Genomic DNA, 23508 nt, shown 5'->3' on the forward strand with positions numbered 1-23508 from the left:
TGGAGATAAATAAATCTACAGACTAATCCACAAATTGCCTTTATTTGATCACTGTTAAAATATAAAAACATAAGTTAAGGGCTTTTTCAAAGTAAACAGTTTCCTTGTCTGAGTTTTGCTCAGACTTGTAACTTCAGTCCTTCGCCAGTCACCTTTGCTCCGGGAAGGTTTATTTTTATGTCATAAATAAGAAGTGCACATTCTTGTCTCTTCAGGATTGGTAGTCTTCCTCAGTGCGACTGCGCCCTCCTGTGGCAGCGTTGGCACAGTGCAGCTCTCACTGAGGTCATATTGCACAGTTCCCGAGGGCAAACCATTTCTCTTTGTCGAGCAACTCCTCCTCCAGTTTAATGTTGGTCGCAGCCACAAAAGTCTTCTTGCTCTTCACTACCACCTCCAAAACCATCCCATAGAGGACAGGAACAGAGCTGTACTCCAGCTGTGAATGATGGGTGCACGTTTTAGCCAAAAAGCAGACTTTAGGATGCACTAAAACATTTTTATCAATTGGACTTTTTTGTTCCGTCTCTTTGGTAACAGCAGAGTTTTTATCACATGTACCCAGTAATCTAACTGGAAGCTCATCAAATAAAAAGGACAGAACTCGTACCAGTTCATTAAAGGTGGGATTGTCGTTGTTGCGGACCACTTTGGTTTTCCTTTTGGAGCGCTGCTTTGGATCCGGCCGCAGCCGCAGCACCACGTAGGCGTCCGGATTAGTTCCGTTGGAATTTTTCTGTCGAGAGAACAAACTGTCAGGCTGGTTGTGACTCACATCCTTTCACTATTACCAGAGATGCAGCCAGAGCAGGACACTCACAATATTCTTCAGGTGCTTCACCAGCACCGAGAGCTTAAAGTTCGAGTATGAAATATAGAGCTGGATCTGAGGACGAGCTAGTAGCACATAAAAGGCAAGAATATGTCACTGTAGTGAGGAGATAAACCTTAAAGACTGTAAACTTGGTTCAGATCAGAAAGTTACCCAGCGTGAAAGTGTCCTGGTCTTTTTTGGGTCCATCCAGGAACAAGCTGCACACAAACTCGTTCTGAGGAGTGAGACATGTTTGCGGGTTAGAAACAGATTTGACATCAAACTGCTGAGACAGATCAGGGGGATCAGAACCTACTCCCTTGCATGGTCCCTCAAAGAGCTGTTTTAAATATTTATTCAGCAGCGACATCCTCTTGCTTTGGTTGAATGACATCTTGTACCAACCAGGAAACCTTTAATGAGGAAGAAGCCGTGAATGCTTCCAGTTTACACTGCCAACGCTCTTGAACGTATAGAGCTGCTGGAATCGCTCACTGAGGCAGCGCAGATTCAATGAAGTATTTCTGCAGCTGCTTGTGGATCCTCTCCAACTGTCCGTAGGTTGTTTCGCTGTTCAGGTATCCGTCATCGATGGTGACCCTCAAGTCGTAGACCTGTGGAATAAAGCAGATCCCTCTCAGAACATTCTACTCAAAGAAAACTGCTCATTAACATCTGGCCTGATCAAAGCCGAAATTAAAAAGGAGGTGTGGGCTCACCGCGTCTTTCCCTCTGAAGGTAAATCCCTGGATGACAGCTTCTTGGATGTTGCTGCTGGGACTGGGGATGCCGTTTCGGGTTAGCGGCTCCTGTTTCTTCCCTTGAGCCATGCTGTGCGTCAGGAAATTAATCTTGACTGCGACGCAGCCCATACTCTCCTTGATCTTCCTGTATCGGAGGGGGGGAGGGGGGGGGGGGCAAAGGATTGCTACGAGATTAACGCAGAGGCCGTTATATGAAATGATTAAAAATAGAAACGTGCATTATTACTTTGTGAAGTAGGACGTGGCCTCCAGGTCGCTGTCGTGAGGTCTGAGGTTGTTTTGGACATACTGCAGGTCGTTACCGTCCTTCAGTTCTGGCATTCCTGCTGGTAACATCTTAAAAAATAAAAACACACACAAATCAGATGGTTTCTATCTGATCTCACAGCTGTCGCCATGGCAATGTTAACCGGTCTCACCAATTCCAACAGGCTGAGTATCAGCGCGGAGCGTTGTCTGATGATGTTGTAGGCCTCACAGCAGAGCTCCACAAAGCGGTGTAAACGCTGGGGCTTCTGCCCCCCACCGGTGATAAAATGCTGCATCTCTGAAGTGAAGATGAATGGCGATCTGTCCCTGCGATGTCAAACAAAGAGTTTCATTCCTCCGCTCTGCGAAGGGCGCCATTTTCCTTCAACCGTCGTGCCTTTTAAAGCTTCCGAACTTCTGCGCGTTGCCCATGATCTTGCCAAAGTCGATGTGAAACATGTGCCCACTGTGCTTCAACATGATGTTGTCGTTGTGACGGTCACAGATGCCCAGGATGAAGGTGGCCACACACCAGCCTGCACAGGAGTGGATGAAGTTCATCACAGCCTGCAGACAGAAGCGTTATTCCTGGTGTGAGGAAACAGCCCCGGCTGTGAAAGCTTGCTTATGGAGACAACCTTGTCGTAGTCCTCTTTGGTTTTGTTCCACATGTGGAACCATTTCTCTAGCGTGTCCTCTCTAAGGCTCCCAGCCAGACCCCACTCCTGCTGGATCTTCCCCAGCGTCACTGCTTCTGGAACCACCTCAACCAGACCTGAGTTTAAACAGAATAAGTGAAAAACACCCAATATTCAGTCTCAGACGCCCCAAAACAAAGAAGGTTCGACCTGCCACCAAAACTGACCCTGGGCTTTGCCCGTAGAGAGACACCTGTAGGTGACCATCCGCAGGTCCAAGCCTTCTTGAAGCCAAACTCGGTCCATCATACGAACGATCTGAAGGACCAGCATGTCCTGCCGCAGGTTATCTCCCGTCTGAGGAATCCGGATCGCACAGTTGATGCTACGTATAATTAAAAGCCCGAGACGGATGACGCAGGCGTATCACAAACCTTGCAGATGACACTGACGTTCTTGGCCAGAGGGTCTGTGCAGATGAACGAGATCCCCAGCGGAGCGGCATTAGAGTTGTACACCTTACAGGCCTGCAGGTAAAGCATCCAAGGAGTGAATGCGCCACATTTTGGGGGACACTTTAGAGACAAGAACGGCAGCAGGCGGTCTTACGTCTACGTCCAGACCCTGTACACGGACTGCGGGGTCAAGCGGCAAACAGCAGCTAATGCCATCCTTGAAGAAGTCTTCGATCTGAGCTGCTTCCTTCTTCAAAATACTCTGAATACACAAGATAAAGAAAGAGACACGGTCAGTAAATGCATCAATAGTACCTTTGAACAATTCGGACCAGGTAAAAAATACTTTTCCCCCACTTTACGTCGAGTCTTTTCAGCAGCCCGGATCTTCTCGGCCACCTGGACGAGCGCTGATGTCAGACGTGTTTCGAGCTCCAGCTCTTTCCTCAGCGCCCGACCGCAGCAGTGCTGCAGCGCGGCCTGGATCTTAGCGAGCCAGCTTTGGTAGTACGGGTCAGTCTGGGCGTCCTCCAGCAGCCTGCCGCAAAATAAAATCAATTAGTCCAAAGCAGTGTTGGCATCACAACTCATGTCACTTACCAGTAGAGTTGCTGGGCAACCTGGATGTTCTTCACTGATCTCTCCAACAGCAGCATCACCAGGGGTCCGTCCAGCTCCCACTCACTCTTCAGAGCCTACAGGACAGGATGATCAGACCCACATCAAACCACAGTGGTTGTGTCACATCTTCTGTGTGCTTACCTGAACCAGCTGTGGCAGAAAGACCTCCAGGTCTCCGTCTGGTACCTGCTCAAAGAAGTGAACCGCTGCCCTCCGCACAGTTGGATCGGGAAAGCTGAAAAAGACGAAGGCCCGGTTGATCTTGTGCAAAACCAATACTCAGACCCAGGAATGAAAGGACACATCCATCACAACCTACTTGTTACTGAGAAGAAAGAGCGCCTCCTCAGGCAGATAGATGGGCCAGTTCTCCACAACAGTGTATATCTCTGTCAGGTCCTCAGGCTGCCACCGGGGGGCTCCACCCAGCAGCAGATGCAGAAAAGTGCTGCTTTTGTCACTATGATAGCGTTTAGTCCAGAGGAAAGTTTTCTCATTTTCTGTCAGGCTACAGAAGGAGATAATGTTCAAAATATGTTGGGTAAAGTTATTAAAGTGTAAACATGACTGTAAGAGAAAATTAAAACCCACAAGCAGAGGCAGTGCTTCTTAGAGACAGCCAACATTTTCCTCTGGAGTTCCTCACTTGGCCCAGTAAACGAGATCATTCCCGGAAGTGCCAGGGGCCGCCGATACTGCCAATCGAAGTGATCTGGAAACTCCAGCTGGGGGGAGACAGGAGGACAAATGACTGAACCGTAACACGCTTGTGTTCCGGCTGAAAAGAGGAAGAGCTGTCCAGCCCGCTGACCTGCAGGACGACCCCGACAGCTCTTTTGTGGCTGTCAGAGAGAGCTGGGGAGGGGGGAGTGGGCAGCTCGGCCAGCGAGGACAAGCTGAGCAGAACGGTCCCAGTCACCAGAGTCCTGCACAGAGTCCATCATCATAGCGGAGATTCATTATATCAAACAGACACCAAATCAATAGGATCAAAACTTTATTTTCCTCAGGCCGAGACTTTAAATATCAATGAAACGCGACACAATGAATGAAGCATGCAGTACGTTAGTGATGGTCCCAATTAACCACATAAATTAGCTTTCAAATGACTAATCACAGCAAATTCTGACGTCAAAACAGTCGTCTCTGGTTTCTTTGATGCTCATCAAGCTGCGATGCATCTGTAGACTACTGATCATCACATAATTTAGTCATTAAAATATCTGAAATTGAACACCACAGAACCTTTCTGGACCCACCTGTGAGTGTACAGAGGCAGCACAGCCCAGCCTAAAAGCTCCGGGTTCTTGCCTCGTTTGGACCCCTTCAGACGGAACGTCAGCATGCACTCATACGGCAGCTGATGCACTGGAACAGGAAACACCATCCTGGGGTGTAAATCAGAGTTAACAGTGTTCCGGGCTGCTGAGCCATAGTTTTCCGGGAAGACTTACATCCGGTTACACTGGATCTTATTTCCATAACACAAGGCGGTGCTGATGTTCTGAGAGATGCCAGTCTCACAGATCTTTGTCGTCCCGTACGTCAAGTCACAGGACACGGAGAAGCACTCGTAGCTTCAGTTAAAGGAACGCACAGAAACGGTAAACAATGAACACAAAACACATCTGCGCACGTTTTGCACGTACCTGCTGGTCCAGCTGGTTTGCAGCTGGTAGAGGGCGGAAATGGTCAACTGGAAGACGTCGGCGTTCTCCTCCACGTCACGGATCTGTCGTTTCTCCGTCGCCTCCTGAACTCTGAAGTCGGACTGGAAGTTGTCAAAAAAGGCCTGCAGCAGTTTGAGCAGAGCGGAGTGGAGCACCACCATAGCTGCAAACAGCACATCACACGATCACGTTAACGCCTCTATTTACTCGGCACCAGCACCAAACTCTCATGGCTGTTTGTGTTAAGATCTCAAACGAGAGTTAAACATACAAGACAGTGTTGACGGTATTCACGTGCGTAAACATTCAAGCCTGGGGGCCTCTTTTGTGTTGCTTTCCAAGGCTTTTGCATTGAGGCTGTGCAGCAAAAGTCGCCTAATCTAAGTGTTTTGTGTGGCACTCAGATGGTAAACAGGGCAAAAATATCCTTCCAAATATCAACGGGCAACAACAAACAGGCTGTTCTGCTGCTCACCCGTTTCACACTCTGTCTTTTCTTCTTGACTCTGTAGAAAAATGAAAACATTTCCAATCATTGAACTGCTGAAAGGCTCAAGACCGAGTTGCAGGTTGAACTCAAGCTACTGTCAGCAGCTCTGAACCTCTCCTACCAGAGTTATGGGATTGACTCGGTTGAGTCTGCCGATGGCTTCCTCCAGCTCCTGAGACGACAGCCCACACAGAAGCTTGCAGATGGTCCGGACGTGATCCACCACCACGTTTACGCTCATCCCGGACTACACGGGCAGACAGAAGCGTCAGAGAGGCCGGCGGACACGCCACACAAACACAACCGCGCACTGTTGTCCTGCCCCTTCCGCCGCTACCGACCTTCGACCTCATCAGCTCCATCATCTCCCTGTTGTAGCTGCTGAGCATCTGCTGCAGATTCAACCTGACAGCAAGAAGGTGGAAAACATGCAGGTAAAAGAAGAGGCAGGCGGCCTGAAACCTTTCAGTGTTTCCCACAAACAGAGTCGCCGCGCGGCCCAGTGTTGATGTTCAACAAAGACGCGGCGCTCATGTGGGAAATCTCACCTGGAAGTGCTGAAAACGCCGGCGTGGCGCAGGTGAGGGTAGAGCTGGCACGGCCGTCTGTCATCCTCCAGCTGAGGAGCATAAAGAGAGCGGTTGGAATGCCACCTGCTGAATCATCCCACTGGGTTTATCTCTGCCCCGTCTCTCATTCAATACAGTGACGTCACGTGTAAACAGAGCAAAAGTCAAGCTGAAGTCAGGGTGGAGGCTTTTACAGCCCTGGTGGCAAACACGAGCCACCTTTCTTGTTCGGCGAGCTGTGGCGGGAGTTTACTCACGTCTCGGGCAAGACGGTGCTTGGCGCCGCTTAAGGGCAGCAGCCGGAGCGGCACGGCCAGCTCGTACTTGTGGTACCTCTGAATGGAGTCGTGCGTGCCCAGCACTTCCTCGCTGAGGAGGAAACGAGCGACATGTTTGTGCGGCAGAGCAGGGGCGCACTCGTATCGGAACGCTGTCGCATCGGGGACTCACTTCTGGAGGTACTCCTCCGAATCACACAGCTTCAGGACGTAACCCTGGCAGGTCCCGGGAGCGGGCTGGAGCAGCTGGAGCAGTTCTCCGATCAGACTCTTCACCGTTCTGTTGACTGAGGACGCACCAACACACCCTTAAGCTTCCATGGAACTTGTCCCGCGCTCTGTTCTAATGTGCCGTTGCGTGATCTTACGTGTCGTCGCGAGGGGCAACTGGCTCTGGTTCCACTCTGTAGCCACGGAAACGGTCACCTCCACCTGCTGCAGCAAGGCAGCGTGGACCTGCGACACCCGTCCCCAAACCACGCCCGAGTTGTGGACCTCGTCTGTGTGTTCGTATCTGGACAGGAGGCTGTTGGAGAGAGAAATCACCACACCTTCAGAGAAAAACATCAACAGGATGATCATGTGTGTAGTAATGTCTCTTACTGGGATGTTGCAGCACAAAAAGAAGTCAAAGCGCCGGTGCTTCCCTCTGGACAGTCTATCAGTCTGATGCTGAACGGCTCCTGGAGTGGAAATTAGGTTCTGAATAGCAGATAATAAATGGAGCTCTTTGTCTGTGCTGGGGGCGTTCATGAGACACTCACATGATGTTCTACTTGTGTCCTGGAGCGATTCAGTCTGCGAGCGGCCTCTGGGAGGTCCAAGGAAAACCGCTTGTTGCCGAGGGGCATCCGTGACCCCGGGGGGAGCGGTGGCGGTCCGAGGCTTTGCGTATCCGGCAAGCACGCGCTGAGGAGCCTACTTTTCAGGGGTGGTGGAGGCGGAGGCCGGACAGGTAGAAACCTGCTTGAGGACGGAGGGTCGGTATTCCCTGGGGGGGTGGGTTCTGCTGAGGTGATCCTCTCAGACGAATCATCAGGAAAAACTTGGAGGTACTCGGGAATGTTGGCTGCGTTAGGATCCATAACCATGGGATCAGGAAGGTCTCCGTCGAGTGCATCCTGTCTTAGGAGCGACCCATTTAGCTTTTGAGGAGGATCCATTCCAAACTTCTCAGCATGTTCTCACCTTCTCTCACGTCAGAATGAAGACATAAGAGGCAGGGGAGAAAGGAAATTAGAATTCACTCCATTAGAAAAGCAGGACAAGTGAGCTCTGTCGTGGCTGCAGTCTAACTGATCCAGAGGGTTTTATGGCGAACTAATAATTAACACGCTTTCAAATCCAACAGGAATGTACCATTCCCGAGTGCAACGACAAAACTCTTAAATATGCCAAAACTGATCATATCATTCACTGGACCTTGCAGATAAACCTCATTAAACAATATTTAGAGTCGTGATATTATACATTAGTAGTACAGATCATATAAAATGCGCATATAGGTAGAAAAAGCAAAGTTAAGTTTTGAACAGAGGATTTCACTTTCGCTTTATACCCCCCTCCTTTAAAACGGTATGAAACTTACCAGTTAAACTTCCAGACTGTCGCGTCTCAGCAGGGTGACTGAAGCCATACTCGCCAAATGTCACCTGGAAAAGCCCCGGAAAGTTTGGCCGTCTTGTTTCCTCCCCGCGTCCCTCCCCAAACCACCTGCAGGCACACAGCGCCCTCTGCCGGGCCCGGGCGGCATTACGCGCCGCCCGGGCCCAAGCGAAACGCACGCATCAAAATCCCGACTTTACCACATCTGGGATATTATTGAAGCGGGCGTAAAGTGTAAAATCGTAACATGTATACATTTTAGACTTGCATTTTCGACCAACTACATGCGAAGAAACCTCAATAATGTCGCTTTTCAAGTTCAACGGCCCGACTGTGGCCCGCTCCTCTCTCAGGAATGTCATGGAGCAGGTTGAAGCATCGCATTCCTCCCTAACATGAAAGAGCGGCTAGGCGAGTGAGCTCCATTCGCCATACGAGACAAAAGGTAAGATCAGCTGGTATGTTTTAGATGCCCCATATTCATGTCTGTGCATTTATTTCTGACTCTCTCAACCGACGCAAGTTATGCGGACGTCGTGGAGCGCAGCCGCTCACTGGGAATGACAACAACGACCCTTCAATGAATGTGGCACAGAGGTGCCAACTTGAATATACTGAGCAGAGAAGTGCACCAAGGAAGAGAAAAGGCAGAGAGAAATGAACCTCAACCAGACCAGCCCTCACACTGCCCCCCCGGGGCCCCAACCGGGGTTTATCTTCTTCTTTGCCTTAATCCCCTTCCTGCTCTTAGCGCTGCTGGTGTGCATCGCTGTCGTGGTAAGTTCACATGAGTTCATCACCTTCATTATGGTTGCCATGGCTTTACGTTTCTTCCTTGCATGATCTCAGGTTGCATGCTTGAGAAGAAGATCAAGGTGAGCCGATTCCTGGTGGTGGTGGTGCGTTCACTGTCGTGTTTCACGATTCTCTTCGACTCTTCAGGTCAGATGATCTACGCCACCGGTTGATTCCTCTCTACAGATATGACCCCACAGAAGATTTGGGCTTGGGGGACTGCGAGGAAGAGGAGTTAGCTGTGAGAAGATTAAAAGAACCTTTATTTTTAAAGATCACACATGCCCTGATTGCATGGCAGTTTAATTCACATTTATTTCCAACAGGGACCCTTGAACCGGGGCGAAAGGCTCTCCCTCTTATCTGCTTATGGTACACGCAAAAAATAAAGTGGAAAGAAGTTACAAAGACTGTTTACGTGGCTGTTATCTGAGTGACGCTGCCCCCCCCCCCACACACACACACTCGAAATGAACCTGATTGAACAGCAGGGGACGCTGCAACACCATATATTTTCATTAAAGATCAGCGGGTGTTTTGTTGTGTCAGTTTTTAAAATGTGCCCTGTGGGCCATGAGAGCATGGCATAAATTCCGGTTTTGGATCAGTTTTGGATCAGTTCAGACTCCTGCATGAATAAAGCTGAGCTCCAGAGACACACCTGTCTCTGCTTGGCAATCAGAGAATTCACTAGAAGTTGCTCAGGTTGAGGCAACTTCGTGTGTTCTGCTGATTGAACAAGCTGGAAGATGGGATCCCAAATTATTCACAGGTGATCGGCACACTCACACCATTGCCCCTCTGTAACATTCCACTCTAATCCTGTGTGTGTGTGTGTGTGTGGGTTTAAGCTGGATCCTGACCTCTGGCCTGTTGGCTGTGACCACCCTGCTCCTCCCTGCTCTGAGCCAGGACACCCTGTTGTGTTACTTCTGTCCTCTGCAGCACAAAACAGATTCCTGCGTGAACACCACCAGCCGCTGTCCACCCACCCAGCGCTGTTCCAGCTCCAGGGGCCACTACGGCCTCGTCCACGTCCTCTCCGCGCAGGGCTGCATGGACGTTGCGCTCTGCGGCTCCTACGAGATCCTCTCCTTTAAGGGCACCGACTTTAACGTCAGCCACACCTGCTGCTGCAAAGACAAATGTAACACGCCGCCCAAGACTGGCCCAAACATGGAGCTGCTGCTGGGGATGATCACAGAGAAGGAATACAGCGACATCCGGAACGTTCTCCAAGAGGAGTTCTGGGACTCGTGTGCAAATTACATCTAGTCAAGAGGCTGCTCGCCTTCCCAGTCTGGATCCCTGACGGAGGCGTCGGCTACACTCCTGATAAATGGATGACTTGTGATTTATTGACGTGCAATAAAATCCTCCTGGTCAGACTCCAGCTTGGCGTAGATGTCTTTAATTGGATTGACAGCAGGTGTGTTGGGGGCGTGGCCTGTACAGGAACTCCTGGGGTCAACGGTGCACCTCCAGCTTTTTAAACACATTTTACCACTTTGGTTTAAGAGGTGCCCTTTAACATGAGCAGGTGAGTCTAAATGTTCTCCTGTTGTATTTTGTGTGCAACAATCTGAAAAAATGTCACCAGTGTATAAGAACTGGAGCAGAGTAGTTCAGCCCTGCCTGTTAATGACTGGAGAACTTAAAGGTTGTTGGTGCTGTGGGCTGGTGAGAGTTTTTAATCAAAGCTAATGGATCCATATTTTTCTGAGAGAAAATCCACCATTGTTTCATTTGGCACAAGTTTAAATGGCCAGAAAATGCAAAGTGATTCATTTAGTCGTACTTGGCAGCAGATTTAAAGGCACCACCAAGTCTGGAGCAGGTTTACCTGTAAAGCAGAACAATGCTCTTCACCCTGCAGGCTCCTGCGTGTCGCTCTGCTCTGGCTCTTCCTCCTTCTGCCTTCGCTGCTGTGCGACAACCTGCTTTGCTACTTCAGCCCCCTCCTGGAAAAGGAAGTTTCCTTCGAATTCATCGCCACCGAGTGCCCACCCGGGGATCTGTGCTTCAAGGCAGATGGCCGCTACGGGAACCACAGTGCCCTGTCGGGCAGGGGCTGCATGGCGAGGGAAGCCTGCAGCCAGACTCACAGCATCAGGTACAAAGGCAGCGTCTTCGTCATGAGTTACAGCTGCTGTGATTCGCCCTACTGTAACTCCTGCCCAGGAGTCGCAGCGCCTCCCTTCTGCATCGCTGCTGCACTTCTCACTGCAGCTCTGATCACCTCACCGAGGGATGTGCTCCGGGGTGTCTTCAGCTTCATCCTGGAATGATGGCGAAGGCCCGATCTGACACCTCAGGCCATTATCATTATATTTTAAATATCTTTTATAAAGTCCAAACTGTTTTAATCCTGTTGTCTGTCAATAAATGTCCCTCTTTTGGTGGATATTTTATTCTTTATTGATATTTAAGTCACTGGACATCAAAAGCTGATGGTCTGGTCGGCATCTCATGCAACAAGGTTTAGTGAATCAAAGGTTTTTCTTTAAAGAGTTAAAAAAAATGCAAATGGAGAACTATGTACAACATGAGGTTTGGACAGGTCTTTATTTCCCTTTTATAAGGCTGCTGGGTCTCCCCATAGTGGATATACATGTATATACAGGAGATTGCTATACTGGAGTTACACTGAGGGCAGAGGGTCCATATTACACAGACTTCAAAAAACAACACTAACAGAGCCTCACCTTCAGGGTTTAGAAACTGGCAGAGAAAGAGCAAGAGACAGAGGTGGATGTTGGGAAACAGCACAAGATAAGAGGGAAGAGGGGCGATGACGCGGTCCGAGAGCACGACTCGGCCGCCTAATAACTTAACACTAAAAAATAACATACAGATTCCACGCACAGTGCATCTTAAATAGGTCACGTGAAGAACCATTTACCATAAATATCTGTATTTCCCGGAACCAACATATATAAAAAAAATGATTTTTAAAAAAAACTGTCTTTTTCTGTCGTGCAAGTCATTCTTTCGTTCCTCCTTCCTTGGCCAGGCTTCTCCTGCCTCCAATATCTGGTCCGATGAGCGAGGAAAAAAGGAAAAAGACCCCCCCAGCACTCCCCCCCCCAAAAAAGCTCATGAATTAGTAGAAAACGAACGAACAAATGAACACCACAGTCAACTCATCACAAAAAGAACCCACAGACACACAGAACAGCAAGAACACAGTACTCTTTTTTTTCTTTTTTTTTTGAGATTCTCGTCACCATTATTCCTCATCGTGATTGATATAAATGGAATGGTCTTTCTCCTGGGTTGGTGACTGTGGAGTGGTCCTCCCTTCGGTGGCTCAGTGAAACAGGGGCGCTACTCTCCAATCGGCTGGTCAGCTCAGCAGTGATATACGTGTTATCTCTCAATTTCACAGTGTGGTAGGAGGAGAAGGAGGAGGGGAGGGAAACCGGGGCCAGGGGAACGGAAATGGAGACGGGAACCACAACAACACTTAGGAAATAAGTAGAAACCCTGACCTTCCACGATAAAACACAAAATGGCTGCTTCACTCCTTTCTTCTGAGTTTCATTCCCACCGACCTGTGTGGTTGGGAAGTCCTTGATTCGCTGGTGTAAAACTGATTGAATGGCCCCCGTTGTGGGACAGAGAGGGGAGGGGTGGGTGGTGGAAATCTAAGGCTGGACTGGAGTCCAGGGGCAAACGGTGCGGAGCAAGCTGTCGTCTGGAGGAAGAGGATGAGCGGCGGGCGTTGACGTGTGACTGGCAGGTTAGAGGACCGTTCCCTTCGTTGGGGCGTTCAGGCGCGCTGTAACAGCGCCCGTTTCTTGCGGCTGTAGTAGTGACGCGCTCCGGTCTGCCGGGCAAATTTCATCATGTAGTTCTGTTTACGGGTGCTGCGGAGATACAAACACAGTGAAGGAGGGAGAGAAAGAGGAGCAGGACGTTAGCGGCCCAGTTTGGGACAACACGCGTCCACGTATCCTCATGCACCCAAGTTCATGCTCGCAGACGCACAGATGGATGAAGGCAACTTTGAATTCCATTCACACCCAGGGTTCATGCGACCATTTTCAGTCACTTTCTAGGAAAAACCTCAAACACTCGACAGTCGTATGGGTAAGAGGTGGCACTACTCTACACAACTGGCTTGTTTTTAGTGCACAAAAATGAGTATCTAATGGTGAGCAGTGTGGTAGAACTAGTTACACGTACCCAAGGACAAATGTCGCGAGACAAGACACGGGACACAGAATCTACAAACATACTACCACGAATACTAGTGGGGGAACTCTGCCTCTGAGTGTTTAAGGTCAGAGTCAGCAGCCATCACTGGGAATACAAAGAAAACAATCAATCAAAGCCACGGAAACCCAGGGGTTGGAAGCAGAGAGGGGCTGGCTTTGAAACTGAGAGACATGAAGAAAAGCTGCAGAAGACTGCTCTTGCTTAGCCTGTCCATTGCCTCTTCCATCCAGCAGGGCGGTGCCAGTGAGCCAGGAGCGCAGCCAGGGCAGACAGGGGCCTCTGCAAAGCATGGTGGGGTGGGGGTGGGAAGGATGATGCAGAATGGAGGATGGTGCATGTGTGTGATGGAGGACGGTGCCAGCTGAGAGACCAGCTATGGCTGTGGGCTCTCAGAGTTCTGATCCAGGGTGTTGCCATGTGTGAATCCAGGGATGAAGGTGCTGTTGCAGTCAGTAGACAAAGCCATGCAAGAGCTGGGTGAACGAGGTTAGTCGGACGCCTTCGTTGAGAGTCAGTGATGCGAGATGCCGTCCAATGCAAATGATTTATGAATGGAACCGACTTTCAGAGCTCGGGCTGGTGTCTCTCAGCACGCAGACCGTGATCGTTCTGAGGATCACTGAGTTGCGAATGAGATTGTTTAGCATCGATGTCGGAAAGGCTACAGTAGGGGTGGCAAAACAAAACAGACGGATATAGTGATGGACTTCATCACACATATAAACATAAACACAGCAGCACTGACATCAGAATATATCAAATATAACATTCCAACATCTGCACGTCAATCAAAATGCTGTTTAACGGGAATCTGCTTTGGATCATTGCTTTAAAATGGCCTTTAAAAATCGAGAAAGTCGCCACCTTTGAGGATTTTGTGTATTTGTGTCTGCACTGAGAGCTGCCTCCTACAGATGTGTGCATTGGGGGCTATGTTGACCTGCCTGGGTTAAAGCAGGGGCATGGGTATGACTGGCGATGATGAGGAGGGCAGTGAAGGTGATGGTGGGTGTGCATGGAGCTAGAGAGGGTAGGAGGTGAGGAGGGGGCTGCATTCAGGAAGAGTCGGAGAACTTACCTGACACTACAGCCATGCCAGAGGGAGCAGAATACAGAAGAGAGCAGAGGTTAGAGCGAGAGAGGGGAGAAGCAGAAGGAGGGGACTGCTGTCTCGGAGAGGGGTCTGAGGGGGTAGGAGCCCCAGCCTGGGAGGCAAGGGTCCAAAGCGGGGGCGGGGGAGAGAGGAGAGGCAAAAAGATTGTCAGAGGTTCGTGAAAAACACGAGTAGTTGGTGGAGACAGCAAAGTGATTAAGATGATCACAGAAAGTGAGAGATACACCGAAATAATCCAATTGTAACACGTCAGGATCGGAAACAAAAGAGAGAAAGAGGGAAGGAAGAATGAGGAGGGAGTGGGTGATGGTGGGACATGGCACCAGGAGAAGAGGGAGCGGGAGAACACGATCAAGCATGTGGGAATCGCAGCGGGGGGGCAAAATTGTGTTGAGCAAGAGGAAAGGTTTGAGCAGGAGAGAGAGTGAGAGGAAGGATGTGTGGAGTGAAATAAAGAGAGAGAAGTAAACATCAGAGTGTGAGGACCACCGTCACTGTTTCAGCAGACACTGTTGAAAACCGTGCAAAAGGGAGGGAGGGACAGAGGGAGGGAGGGGGGCAGGCCATGAGCAGGAAGACCAGGGACAGCTCAGACATACTGATACACTGACGCAGGTGTGTGTGTGAGATGTGTTTGCGCATCAACAGTAGATCCAATCGGGCTGCCATGTATGACTGGATGTTTGCACATTTTAAATGCATCGGGTGATGGAATGACCCCCCATGTGGGAGAGGACACCGCTCTGCTCCCCACAGCAGCATGTAGAAAATGCATTCAAGATGCTTCATGATATGGTCATGTCAGGAGTATGCTAGCTGGTCTGGACCATGATCGCAATATTTTCAGTGTCTCGACCAATTTCCTGCTTTTCAAAACAATATCTGCCTTTGAAATGGCAGGACACTGAGAATATGATGACCTGACAGCAGCATCTGAACTGGCTTATGCAGAACAATCCTCCACAAACAGCAGAGCAGACAGCAGCCATTTATTCCAAGAAGCCGCGATGAGCGTTTTGAACAGCTGAGGAGTCGGCACACATAAGCAGCGCACGTGTAAGTACTACAGTTTATGTGTGTGTGCTGTGTAGGAGGAGGAGGAAGAGGAGGAGGGACCGTTTCTACAGGTGAGGCTGAAGCAGGGCTCTTTTGGGGGGCATTCTGAGGCGCCGGGGGCTGGCTCGGGATTGGGTACTCACAGAACTACTTCCACATGGTCCAACGCCCACTGATCATGTCCCGCGCCATCGTGTCGTGGCTGCCACCATCGCAGCATCACGCCTTTCACCCTGGCCTCTCTGGAGAGGTGAATGAACAGGTTCCACTTTGGTTAGAGCCAGAACAGCCGAATCTAGAAGGTCCGTGAGTAGCGGAGAATCACTCACAGGGGAATGTTGTAGGAGACTCTCTGGGCTTTTATGAAGTCTTTGGGCTGGTGCTGGGCGATAACATGCCAGCTGACACCGTTGTTGATGCTATACTGCAGCAGGACGGCCCGGTCCACCGTGTCTGCCTGGTCCAGGGCGATGTTACAGCTGTCTGTTTGTGCCACGCTGCCGATCTGCAGCACAAACATGATCTTACTGTGAAAGGACGAGAGGGAGAGATACAGGCAGATATTATGGGTAGGCAGTCCTCTAGCTACTTACAGGCAGATGCACAGAGTATTTCTGAGTTATGGTTCTGTTTTGGTAGTACCTGTACCTGGCTCTAGTGAGGTCCAGCGGTTTGGTAACGGCCTGCCTCATCTTACAGCCATTGAAGTAGAGTGAATCCCCGTGGGCATGAGGTGACAGCTGCCCACAGCCGTTGCCTACCCCACCACCCTGGATCAACTGCCAGCTCTCCTGCGACACGCTGCCCGACTCAAAGTTGTCTTTTATGGAGCTGGGCAGGTCGCTGCCGGACAGGGAACAGTCGTCACCTGGAGAGGAGGAAGAGGGGACGTGATGAAGTTCCGATGAAGTGGCTCTGACCAAGCCAACTGAAGCATCTCTCCAGAGTCTGTGGCCCACCCTGGTGTCCCTCGTCACAGATGCAGACCACTCCACTAGTGCAGTAGCCGTGTCCGCTGCAGAGCCCCGGGCAGGCCTCGCCAATGTAAACATGGTCTACTGCCCAGCTCTGACGCTCTCCCGTCCCCTCCTTCTGGATCCAGCGGAATTGAGTAGCTCTACAAAGAAATCACATAAAATTACCATCACAGCAAATTACGAAGGTGCCTTGCACCTGCAAGTTGCAGATATGTGCTGAGAGTTGTGGTAATCATGGAAATAGTGTATTCCTACCCTGAGGAGACGTGGTCTGGGAGCTGAACGGTGACCCTTGTCCATGTTGAGCTGTTTACTGGACTGTAGATTGTAGACTCGTGAAACTGGAAGGGAGAGCAGCCCACATTGTTGACAGAGGAGGGGAGGCACTCTGACTGCACCACCTGCCAGGAATCGGACCTGTAGGGAGAGATGGAGAACTGAGCACTGCCGCTGTAAAGGGGAGAATCCGCTCGAAACAAAGTTTCAAAGAAAATGAAAAACTGTTGAAAGAAAACTGAAATGATTTGAGTCTACCTTGCATCCTTCCTGTACTGCAGCAGGACAGAATGATGGTCTTCACAGGTGTCGGCTTCGCAGCCAACAACAATCTGAATTAGACCAAAAAAGATGTGTATTAAATGCATGATGGTCATTGATGGTTATATCCAGCACCGTTCACCTCTGTACCTTAAACTGTAAAATGTATCCAGGTTGCACTATGAGCTCTCTGGTTGCCAGGATGTTGTGTGTCCTGTCATGGTTCTTATTTGGCCAGTAAAGATGGAATGATGGGTTTCCACAGAAGCCAGCTGTGCGTACAGCATTTGGATAGAAGCTCCAGCTTTCCTCATGAGAAACACCCTCTGGGAAAGATATAAAACACAGACAAGAAGAGGAATAGACCTCCACATCATGTCCAGGAAAATATAATGAACACGCAAACTCACCATCATCAAAGGTGTCAAGCAAAGTGGACGGATTGATGTCCGAACCCCCCACCAAGATGTTGTCTATGGCCCACTGAGCTCTCTCCAGGCTGGGCATGGCCAGACCGGAGGATATGGTAAATGGCTGCCACCAACGCAGGCGAGTAGCATTGGTCAGAGCTCCCTCGCGGAGAACAATGTAGTCTCTCCTCACTGACACGTACTTCAGATAGTCCATCTCATGGAGCAGGGTCCAGGACACGCCTGCAGACAGAAAGACAATTGTGGAGAGAAGAAATGTTGACACAAGGGAGGTGAGAACTCTAAAATATACACAATGTTGTAAATACACCCATGCTTTCATTGCACCTCCATCTGTGGAGTAGTCCAGCAGAACGCCCTCTTTACGACAAGTTGGCCGGTGGCAAAGCGTCATGTTATCGTCACTGCCGATCCTGGCCCAGTACTCTACAAACCTAGTCACAAAACCCACAGTTCACAGTGCCCAGAAAGGCCACAACTGTTACGATGGAGAGAAAACCTCTGGATGAATACTAACTTTGCCCCTCGGAGATCCAGATCAGCAGTTACAGCCTGCCGGGCATCAGCGCCTCCAAAGTACAGGGCTGTCCCCTCCACCAGCACCCCGCAGTCTGTACAAGGCCTACCGCCCTCCAGCACCTGCCACTGAGGGCCTGATGTCCCCTCCCAGTCGAAACGCTCCTTCAGAGACGCCTAGAGGGGAAGGTTAAAGAAAATGGATCAGTTCGGCCTTTCTTTTCTCTCTGTGCTGTGACTGAGACTCGCTCTCCACCTTCAGGGTGCTGCTGGCGTAGCAGTTTGGTCCAGTGAAACCTGGATCACAGAGACAGCGCTGATCCAAGCAATCGCCGTGGCCCCCGCAGTGACTGTCACATGACGGCCCGATGTAAAAGTTCTCCACGCCCCACTGAATATCCGAGTGCTGTTGGTAAAATCTGAACCGCACGGCACTGAAGAACAGACAGCAGGTTATTCCAACAACCAGGGTAACCTTTCCAAGATTTATGTGCCTTTAATCATTTAAGCATCGCAGTCATGTAATGTATAAAGAACTGAGGTGAAACATGCCAGAACCACGTCATGAAATATGAAGCAGTTTTGTAAGATGACTCACATGTCCGAGAGGCTGTCGGGGAGCGGGTAGACCACCCTCTTCCAGCCTTCAGCAGGGAAGAAGACTGAAGGCTGGGACACCTGACCTCCACAGCGGGGGTCAGCGGGCAGACACTGGGGCACCAGGTACTTCCACGTCACTCCGAAGTCCGCCGAATATTGAACGTGGACCTGCCGGTCTGCGTGATGCTCGGGCACGCTGCAGCCAACTGCGATCTGAAGCCACACACGGGTATAACTGACACAACCCAAACATCTAATCAGGCTCCTCCCACCTGTGTGACGGTTTAGGATCATTCTGTACCTTGAACTGCATGACCCAGCCCTTGTCGGGAACGATGTCGTGTGTGACGGCGTACACCTCCCTCCCATCTGCGTTGCCACACACCATCACTCCATCAGGAGAGCTGCAGAAACGCTGCACTGAGCAGTCCTCTGAGAACAACCAATGATCGCTCACTAACAAGAAACAAACACACGACGCCTTAAGAGAGGTTCGCAGTTAATTCAAAACCCTTCATAAAACACGGACTGATACCTATTGGAGTTTCCTCCTGCTCTTTAGGTTGGTCCATTCTTCCGGAGGCGCCATCGGCAGGAGCTCTCTCATGATTGGGTAATGCCACCCCTCCAAAAGTGTCAGATATCTGCGCTCGAGGGTCCGAGCCTGCGATAAGGACATTATCCAGAGCCCAATCACTGTGGTCAACTCCATCATGCTGCGGCTGCCACCAGCGCACACGCACCCCCTCCTGACGAGCAGCAGGGGGCAGCAGCACATTCACAAACCTGAAAACAGGAGAAAAAGACATAAAGAATCATTTCCACCCGTTTGTTTTACAGGGTGTATACCCCACCCTGCCCTAAAACCCACCCGGGTTTGGTGTACAGGTCGTAGAAGATCTCAGTCAGGAGATGCCAGTTGATTCCTCCGTTCAAACTGTACTCCAAAAGAACACCTTGGTTGCGATTACTGGGTGGAATCATGCAGCCATACATGAAGTAGAATTGGATGAACTCTGCATTGGTCAGGTTCAGGTCAACCGTCACCAGCTGACGGCTGCAACTCTGTGTGAAGACCCGAGGAGACGGTTTCAGTCACTCTCATGAACAATCTCCATAGAGACCATAAAAGAACACCGCATGACCAACATAGTATTATTCTATGTATATTATTGAAGATGTATTGACTGATTATCTCAACATGTTTTTAGGTGATGCACATCTGGATGAACCTTATTCTACAACACATACATGCCCAGGATTTCTAAAATGCACATATTGATTGCATTTAGTAAATATCCTAGCTGATGCTGCCTGGATATTAAATTAGGAATGTATTTATCTGCATTTCTCCATCACCCAATCCCAAGTTGGTGGAACAGCTGTTGCAATAGAAAACGGCACAACAAGAGCAATGTTTACGTACGCCGCTGAAGTGCAGAGCGGCCCCGGAGGCCACAGCTCCACACACAGTGCTGAGTTTGGCACCAGTTAGTGTGTGCCAGTGGCTGAGCGACGGCGCTCGACTAAAGCTGTCCTTCAGCTGCGATGGCAAAAGAACCACAGGCTCATCACAGTACTCTCCACCCCACTCTGGGTCGCACCTAAGAGGAACAAGCCCAAAGTACAATTAGAAAGTAGACAGCAATTTAGGGACTAAGAGTTTTAAAATATATATATGTATATATGCATTATATTATGAATCAATTTACTCACACACAGGAGCTTTGTTTGCAGTGTCCATGTCCAGAGCACATGTCTGGGCAGCCATCTCCAATGTAAAGATTATCCAGAGCCCAAGTCTGCTGTTTGTCAAACGGAGCTTGCTGTAACCAGCGGAACCTTGTGGCTGGAGATCTAAAGTCACAAGGTAAAGTAATGGACTTGGAGAGGTTGTTCCTGGGATGTCAGGCATACTACAGCATCGCTTCAGATGAGGGGAATCTCTACATCCACTCTACAGCTGTTTGAATAGAAATTGAAGGCTGACCTGGCGTATGATGGGATGGGCAGAGTAACGCGTCCCCACTTGTTATAAGTGTCAGAAACCAGCAGCCTCTGCAGGGTGTACGAGGAGCAGTCGGGGCTTGTAGGCAGACAGTCTCTGACCAATGGCTGCCAGGTCAGCCCAAGGTCCAGAGAATACTCCAACTCTACAGCTGAAGGTAAATAGAACAAAAACTGTTATATTAACTTCTATCTGTGGTCACATTAAAATACATAGGTAATCAGCATTCAGCAATGAATTAATGAGTTTCATTTTAAAACCCTGATATAATTAGACACAATACTCACAGTAGCAAGAGTTGGTGACTGAACAGGAAGCAGAGAAGTCAAACTGGATGAAAGCATCTTGACCCAAACTAATGTCAGTGGTGACAGCATAACGCGTGTTGGACTTCTCTATGAATGCAAATGCAGGTCCATCAGAACCACAGACAGGCATCCGGGTTCCTCCAGGGTGGAGAAGCCATGAGCGCCCATCAATTGAGGTGAAATCATCCTCCAAAGGTCCCCAGCCACTGGCACTCCCACCTACTACTACCTACAAATAGACACATGCAATAAAAATAATTAAATTTGGAAGAAACTTTGAAAAGAAAAAAATGATTCCTCAATAAATGCCTGATAGAATCTAGTACGTAGTATCTACGTGCCTGGTCTATCACCCACGGGCTGTAAAAATGGCCGCTCTCAGAGGGTTGCCACCAGCGAATGCGAGTGGATGTCGTCCGGGCTCGCAGTGGGATCTCCAGGGCCACTAGACGAGCCTGATTACTGCTGTTGCTGAAAAGGAATTCCTGGAGGAGCCCCCAGGTAAGTCCTCCATCCACTGAAAACTGTAGCAAAACTGGCTGGGAGCGAGGGTCAGGAGCAGCCTTACCACAGCCAAGGCGGAGGAAGAACTGAACAAACCTGCAGCCGTTAACGGGTGAATCGTTAAACAACATTGGCCACATGTTTAAAGTGTGAAAGTTCATTTGCATGTCCTCAGCCTTACCTGGCATTAGACAGGTCCAAATCATTGGTGACCAGCATGCGAAGGCCATCTTCACTGAAGAACAGGTGATTTCCACTTGACATTATTCCACATTTCCTCGATGGTTTTCCACCACTCAGTAGTCTGAAATGCTCTGCGTCTACAGCACCTCCTACACACATAAGACAACTTAAGCTTTAAACAAAATTCATCCAAATTCAACCACAATCAAAGGTTGAATTAAGATATTTCATACAAATAAGAAGAGCTTCAAATATGAAGGAACCAAAAAGATTGTCTCCATGCAGGTCCTAAAATTTGGCAGAAGAAAACAGTAAGGAGGTTCTGTGCAGTGCAATGTTGGCAGTAGTCTACCTTCAAAGTCCTCCTTGAGGAAGTCAGGGTTGGGGGTGTCGGGCACGGAGCAGTCCGATCCAGAATAGCCAGGGTCACAGGCACAGTGGGTCCCACCCACGCAAGCACCGTGACCATTGCACATGTCTTGACACTGTGGGCCAATGTAAATGTTGTCCAGTGCCCATGTAGGAGGAGCAGAGCCAATTGAAAAGAAACCCTGATACCAGCGGAACCTCACTGACCTGTGGAAGAAATACAAGTAAATGGTTAGAAAGGGAGAAAACATTAATATTCCCTGAATGTCTGGGAATGGACTCACCCGCAAAGACGGAGCTTGCCAAAGTGAATAACTTCCCTCCTCCAGCCCTGAGTTGTTCCAGGGAAATAGATACTGGCCGGATGCAGCTCTGTGGAGCACAGTGCAGATGGCTGAGGTGCACCAGCACACAGGGGGACCAAGAGGTGCCAAGTGGCACCAAAATCCCTGGAGAACTCGAGACGCACCGGATAGTTGGATGAGCTCTCCGCGGTGCAGCCCACATTAATCTGGAGGTACACAACCATCAGCAAAACACGATGAGTCATGGTTTAATGTCCGGTGAGTAAATATTGCTGGATGGATGCAGACTGGGAGAAGAAGCCATCACAGCTGTATTTATGCACCTCAAACTGAATGATAGTGTTCTCATTCACTTCAATGTCCCTGGTGGTGATAGAGTGCTCCCCAAGCTCACTGGAGACAAACACCATGGCTGACTCATCTTCCTCCCTGCATCAAATAATATTTGCTGAGGTCAGAAACATATATCACATCATATATCACGGCGCATAAAGGAAGGAACCCCGCATGTTTCCTTACAGTCCAGTCTTTTGGTAGGGGCAGTACAGGCCTGTGTTTCCCCCAGGAAAGAATAGCCAGTTGGAGTCATTGGGACCCTCATCAAAACTGTCAATTACAACTGGTGGGTTGTGTAGGGAGCTGCCATCAATGATGAGGTCATCTATTACCCACACCTCCTCTTTCTTGCCTGAGGAGAAAAACAGATGCAACATTATTACAAAGAGATTTCTACAGGGTTTTTTTTTTCCAGTGAACTCACCACTGTTGTAAGGCTGCCATAGTCTAAAGCGGGTGGCGTTGGTCTGAGCACTGGCTGGCAGGGCAAGGTGGAGGAACAGTGTGTCGGTGGAGGTGGGGAAGTAGAACTCATCTAACATCAGCCAGCTGATTCCACCATTCACGGAATACTGCAGCAGTATGGAATGAGAACGCTCTGGAACACCTAGAAAAGCCCAACATGCAACACGGCGTCAACACCCCAACATCAGTGAAAGTGCCATGATGAAAGTAAACGCAGTTCTGTTTGACCTTTGGTGATGAATTTGAAGGCAAACTGGATGTAGAGCGTGTTGGAGCAGTCCAAATCACGGGACACAATCATTCGCATGCCGTCCTGCAAACAAAGGTTACGTCTACTGCATCTGCTCGCTGCGTCTGTGTGCTTTATTTCTGACGCGTGGTGTTTAGGAGCCTACCCCTTTGAAGATAAGGGCAGTGCCTGATTTCAGAGGCTCTCCACTCAGAGTCCCCCTCTCTGCTCCATACACCTCAGGCCACGTTTCCTGCTGGAGGTTGTCATTAAAGTCCTCTCTCAGCACAGACGGCAGAGGAGTAACAGGCACACAGTGGGGCCCTCCATAACCCTTGTCACACCTGTGTGAAATCAGAGGGAGAATGGTTCCGTCGCATTCTAACGTAGGTAGGAAACCC

The 23508-nt window shown here is 49.6% G+C and overlaps 3 protein-coding genes and 1 long non-coding RNA gene across 9 annotated transcripts in view; 2 read left to right on the plus strand and 2 right to left on the minus strand.

The window, feature by feature from the left end:
- Positions 1-26: 26 nt before the first annotated feature.
- pik3c2g (phosphatidylinositol-4-phosphate 3-kinase catalytic subunit type 2 gamma) lies at positions 27-8267 on the minus strand. The gene is made up of 33 exons (XM_057053054.1): positions 8137-8267; positions 7313-7736; positions 7152-7231; positions 6917-7074; positions 6721-6835; positions 6528-6639; positions 6250-6320; positions 6043-6106; positions 5823-5948; positions 5687-5717; positions 5191-5374; positions 4996-5118; positions 4801-4929; positions 4353-4467; positions 4133-4266; positions 3861-4049; positions 3683-3776; positions 3521-3615; positions 3278-3458; positions 3075-3182; positions 2900-2992; positions 2693-2822; positions 2466-2602; positions 2225-2394; positions 1998-2154; positions 1805-1914; positions 1534-1702; positions 1310-1428; positions 1131-1227; positions 986-1049; positions 821-897; positions 611-736; positions 27-439 (listed from the first exon to the last, which is right to left on the minus strand). The coding sequence occupies exons 2-33, from the start codon at positions 7709-7711 to the stop codon at positions 287-289; spliced, it is 4110 nt and encodes a 1369-aa protein (XP_056909034.1). The 5' UTR covers positions 7712-7736; positions 8137-8267; the 3' UTR covers positions 27-286.
- A 194-nt stretch (positions 8268-8461) lies between these two features.
- Positions 8462-10341, plus strand: LOC130536854 (small integral membrane protein 29-like). 2 transcript variants are annotated; one of them, XM_057053076.1, is made up of 6 exons: positions 8462-8598; positions 8677-8930; positions 9003-9028; positions 9096-9189; positions 9275-9320; positions 9800-10341. In XM_057053076.1, the coding sequence occupies exons 2-6, from the start codon at positions 8811-8813 to the stop codon at positions 9808-9810; spliced, it is 297 nt and encodes a 98-aa protein (XP_056909056.1). In that variant the 5' UTR covers positions 8462-8598; positions 8677-8810; the 3' UTR covers positions 9811-10341. The 2 variants fall into 2 exon arrangements, with proteins under 2 accessions (XP_056909056.1, XP_056909055.1); XM_057053075.1 differs by having other exon boundaries at positions 8464-8598; positions 9096-9320.
- A 580-nt stretch (positions 10342-10921) lies between these two features.
- Positions 10922-11352, plus strand: LOC130536856 (uncharacterized). The gene is made up of 2 exons (XR_008953490.1): positions 10922-11061; positions 11130-11352. It is a non-coding gene; the product is annotated as an uncharacterized LOC130536856 (long non-coding RNA).
- Positions 11353-11494: 142 nt separating this feature from the next.
- reln (reelin) overlaps positions 11495-23508 on the minus strand; it is a 59717-nt gene continuing 47703 nt past the window's right edge. Inside the window, exons 36-65 of one of the 5 annotated variants that reach the window (XM_057053050.1) lie at positions 23274-23451; positions 23107-23191; positions 22838-23020; positions 22597-22765; positions 22401-22506; positions 22057-22283; positions 21756-21979; positions 21402-21552; positions 21054-21316; positions 20696-20941; positions 20391-20559; positions 20117-20257; positions 19827-20004; positions 19272-19465; positions 18936-19186; positions 18702-18856; positions 18399-18613; positions 18057-18234; positions 17802-17977; positions 17612-17718; positions 17264-17506; positions 17004-17179; positions 16851-16924; positions 16572-16733; positions 16299-16456; positions 15982-16207; positions 15669-15866; positions 15483-15581; positions 14248-14374; positions 11495-12817 (exon numbers count right to left, since the gene is read on the minus strand). In XM_057053050.1, coding sequence (XP_056909030.1) covers positions 14254-14374; positions 15483-15581; positions 15669-15866; positions 15982-16207; positions 16299-16456; positions 16572-16733; positions 16851-16924; positions 17004-17179; positions 17264-17506; positions 17612-17718; positions 17802-17977; positions 18057-18234; positions 18399-18613; positions 18702-18856; positions 18936-19186; positions 19272-19465; positions 19827-20004; positions 20117-20257; positions 20391-20559; positions 20696-20941; positions 21054-21316; positions 21402-21552; positions 21756-21979; positions 22057-22283; positions 22401-22506; positions 22597-22765; positions 22838-23020; positions 23107-23191; positions 23274-23451 — 5053 coding nt within the window. In that variant the 3' untranslated portion in view covers positions 11495-12817; positions 14248-14253. Of the gene's footprint in view, positions 12818-14247; positions 14375-15482; positions 15582-15668; positions 15867-15981; positions 16208-16298; positions 16457-16571; positions 16734-16850; positions 16925-17003; positions 17180-17263; positions 17507-17611; positions 17719-17801; positions 17978-18056; positions 18235-18398; positions 18614-18701; positions 18857-18935; positions 19187-19271; positions 19466-19826; positions 20005-20116; positions 20258-20390; positions 20560-20695; positions 20946-21053; positions 21317-21401; positions 21553-21755; positions 21980-22056; positions 22284-22400; positions 22507-22596; positions 22766-22837; positions 23021-23106; positions 23192-23273; positions 23452-23508 lie in introns of all 5 variants that reach the window. The other 4 variants (XM_057053051.1, XM_057053049.1, XM_057053052.1 and 1 more) reach the window with 4 other exon arrangements.

This window comes from Takifugu flavidus, chromosome 13 (assembly GCF_003711565.1).
Source record: "Takifugu flavidus isolate HTHZ2018 chromosome 13, ASM371156v2, whole genome shotgun sequence".
Taxonomy (NCBI): Eukaryota; Metazoa; Chordata; class Actinopteri; order Tetraodontiformes; family Tetraodontidae; genus Takifugu; species Takifugu flavidus.

Excerpts from the sequence above, each read along its gene's own strand:
- pik3c2g (XM_057053054.1), bottom strand. The coding sequence starts at position 7,711 with ATGGATCCTCCTCAAAAGCTAAATGGGTCGCTCCTAAGACAGGATGCA. Across the intron at positions 5,718-5,822 it reads GAGTCAATCCCATAACTCTG|AGTCAAGAAGAAAAGACAGA; the intron begins GTAGGAGAGGTT and ends ATTTTTCTACAG. Across the intron at positions 4,267-4,352 it reads CTGTCGGGGTCGTCCTGCAG|CTGGAGTTTCCAGATCACTT; the intron begins GTCAGCGGGCTG and ends GTCTCCCCCCAG.
- LOC130536854 (XM_057053075.1), top strand. The coding sequence starts at position 8,811 with ATGAACCTCAACCAGACCAGCCCTCACACTGCCCCCCCGGGGCCCCAA. Across the intron at positions 9,029-9,095 it reads TGCTTGAGAAGAAGATCAAG|GTCAGATGATCTACGCCACC; the intron begins GTGAGCCGATTC and ends TCGACTCTTCAG. Across the intron at positions 9,321-9,799 it reads CTCCCTCTTATCTGCTTATG|CTGGATCCTGACCTCTGGCC; the intron begins GTACACGCAAAA and ends TGTGGGTTTAAG.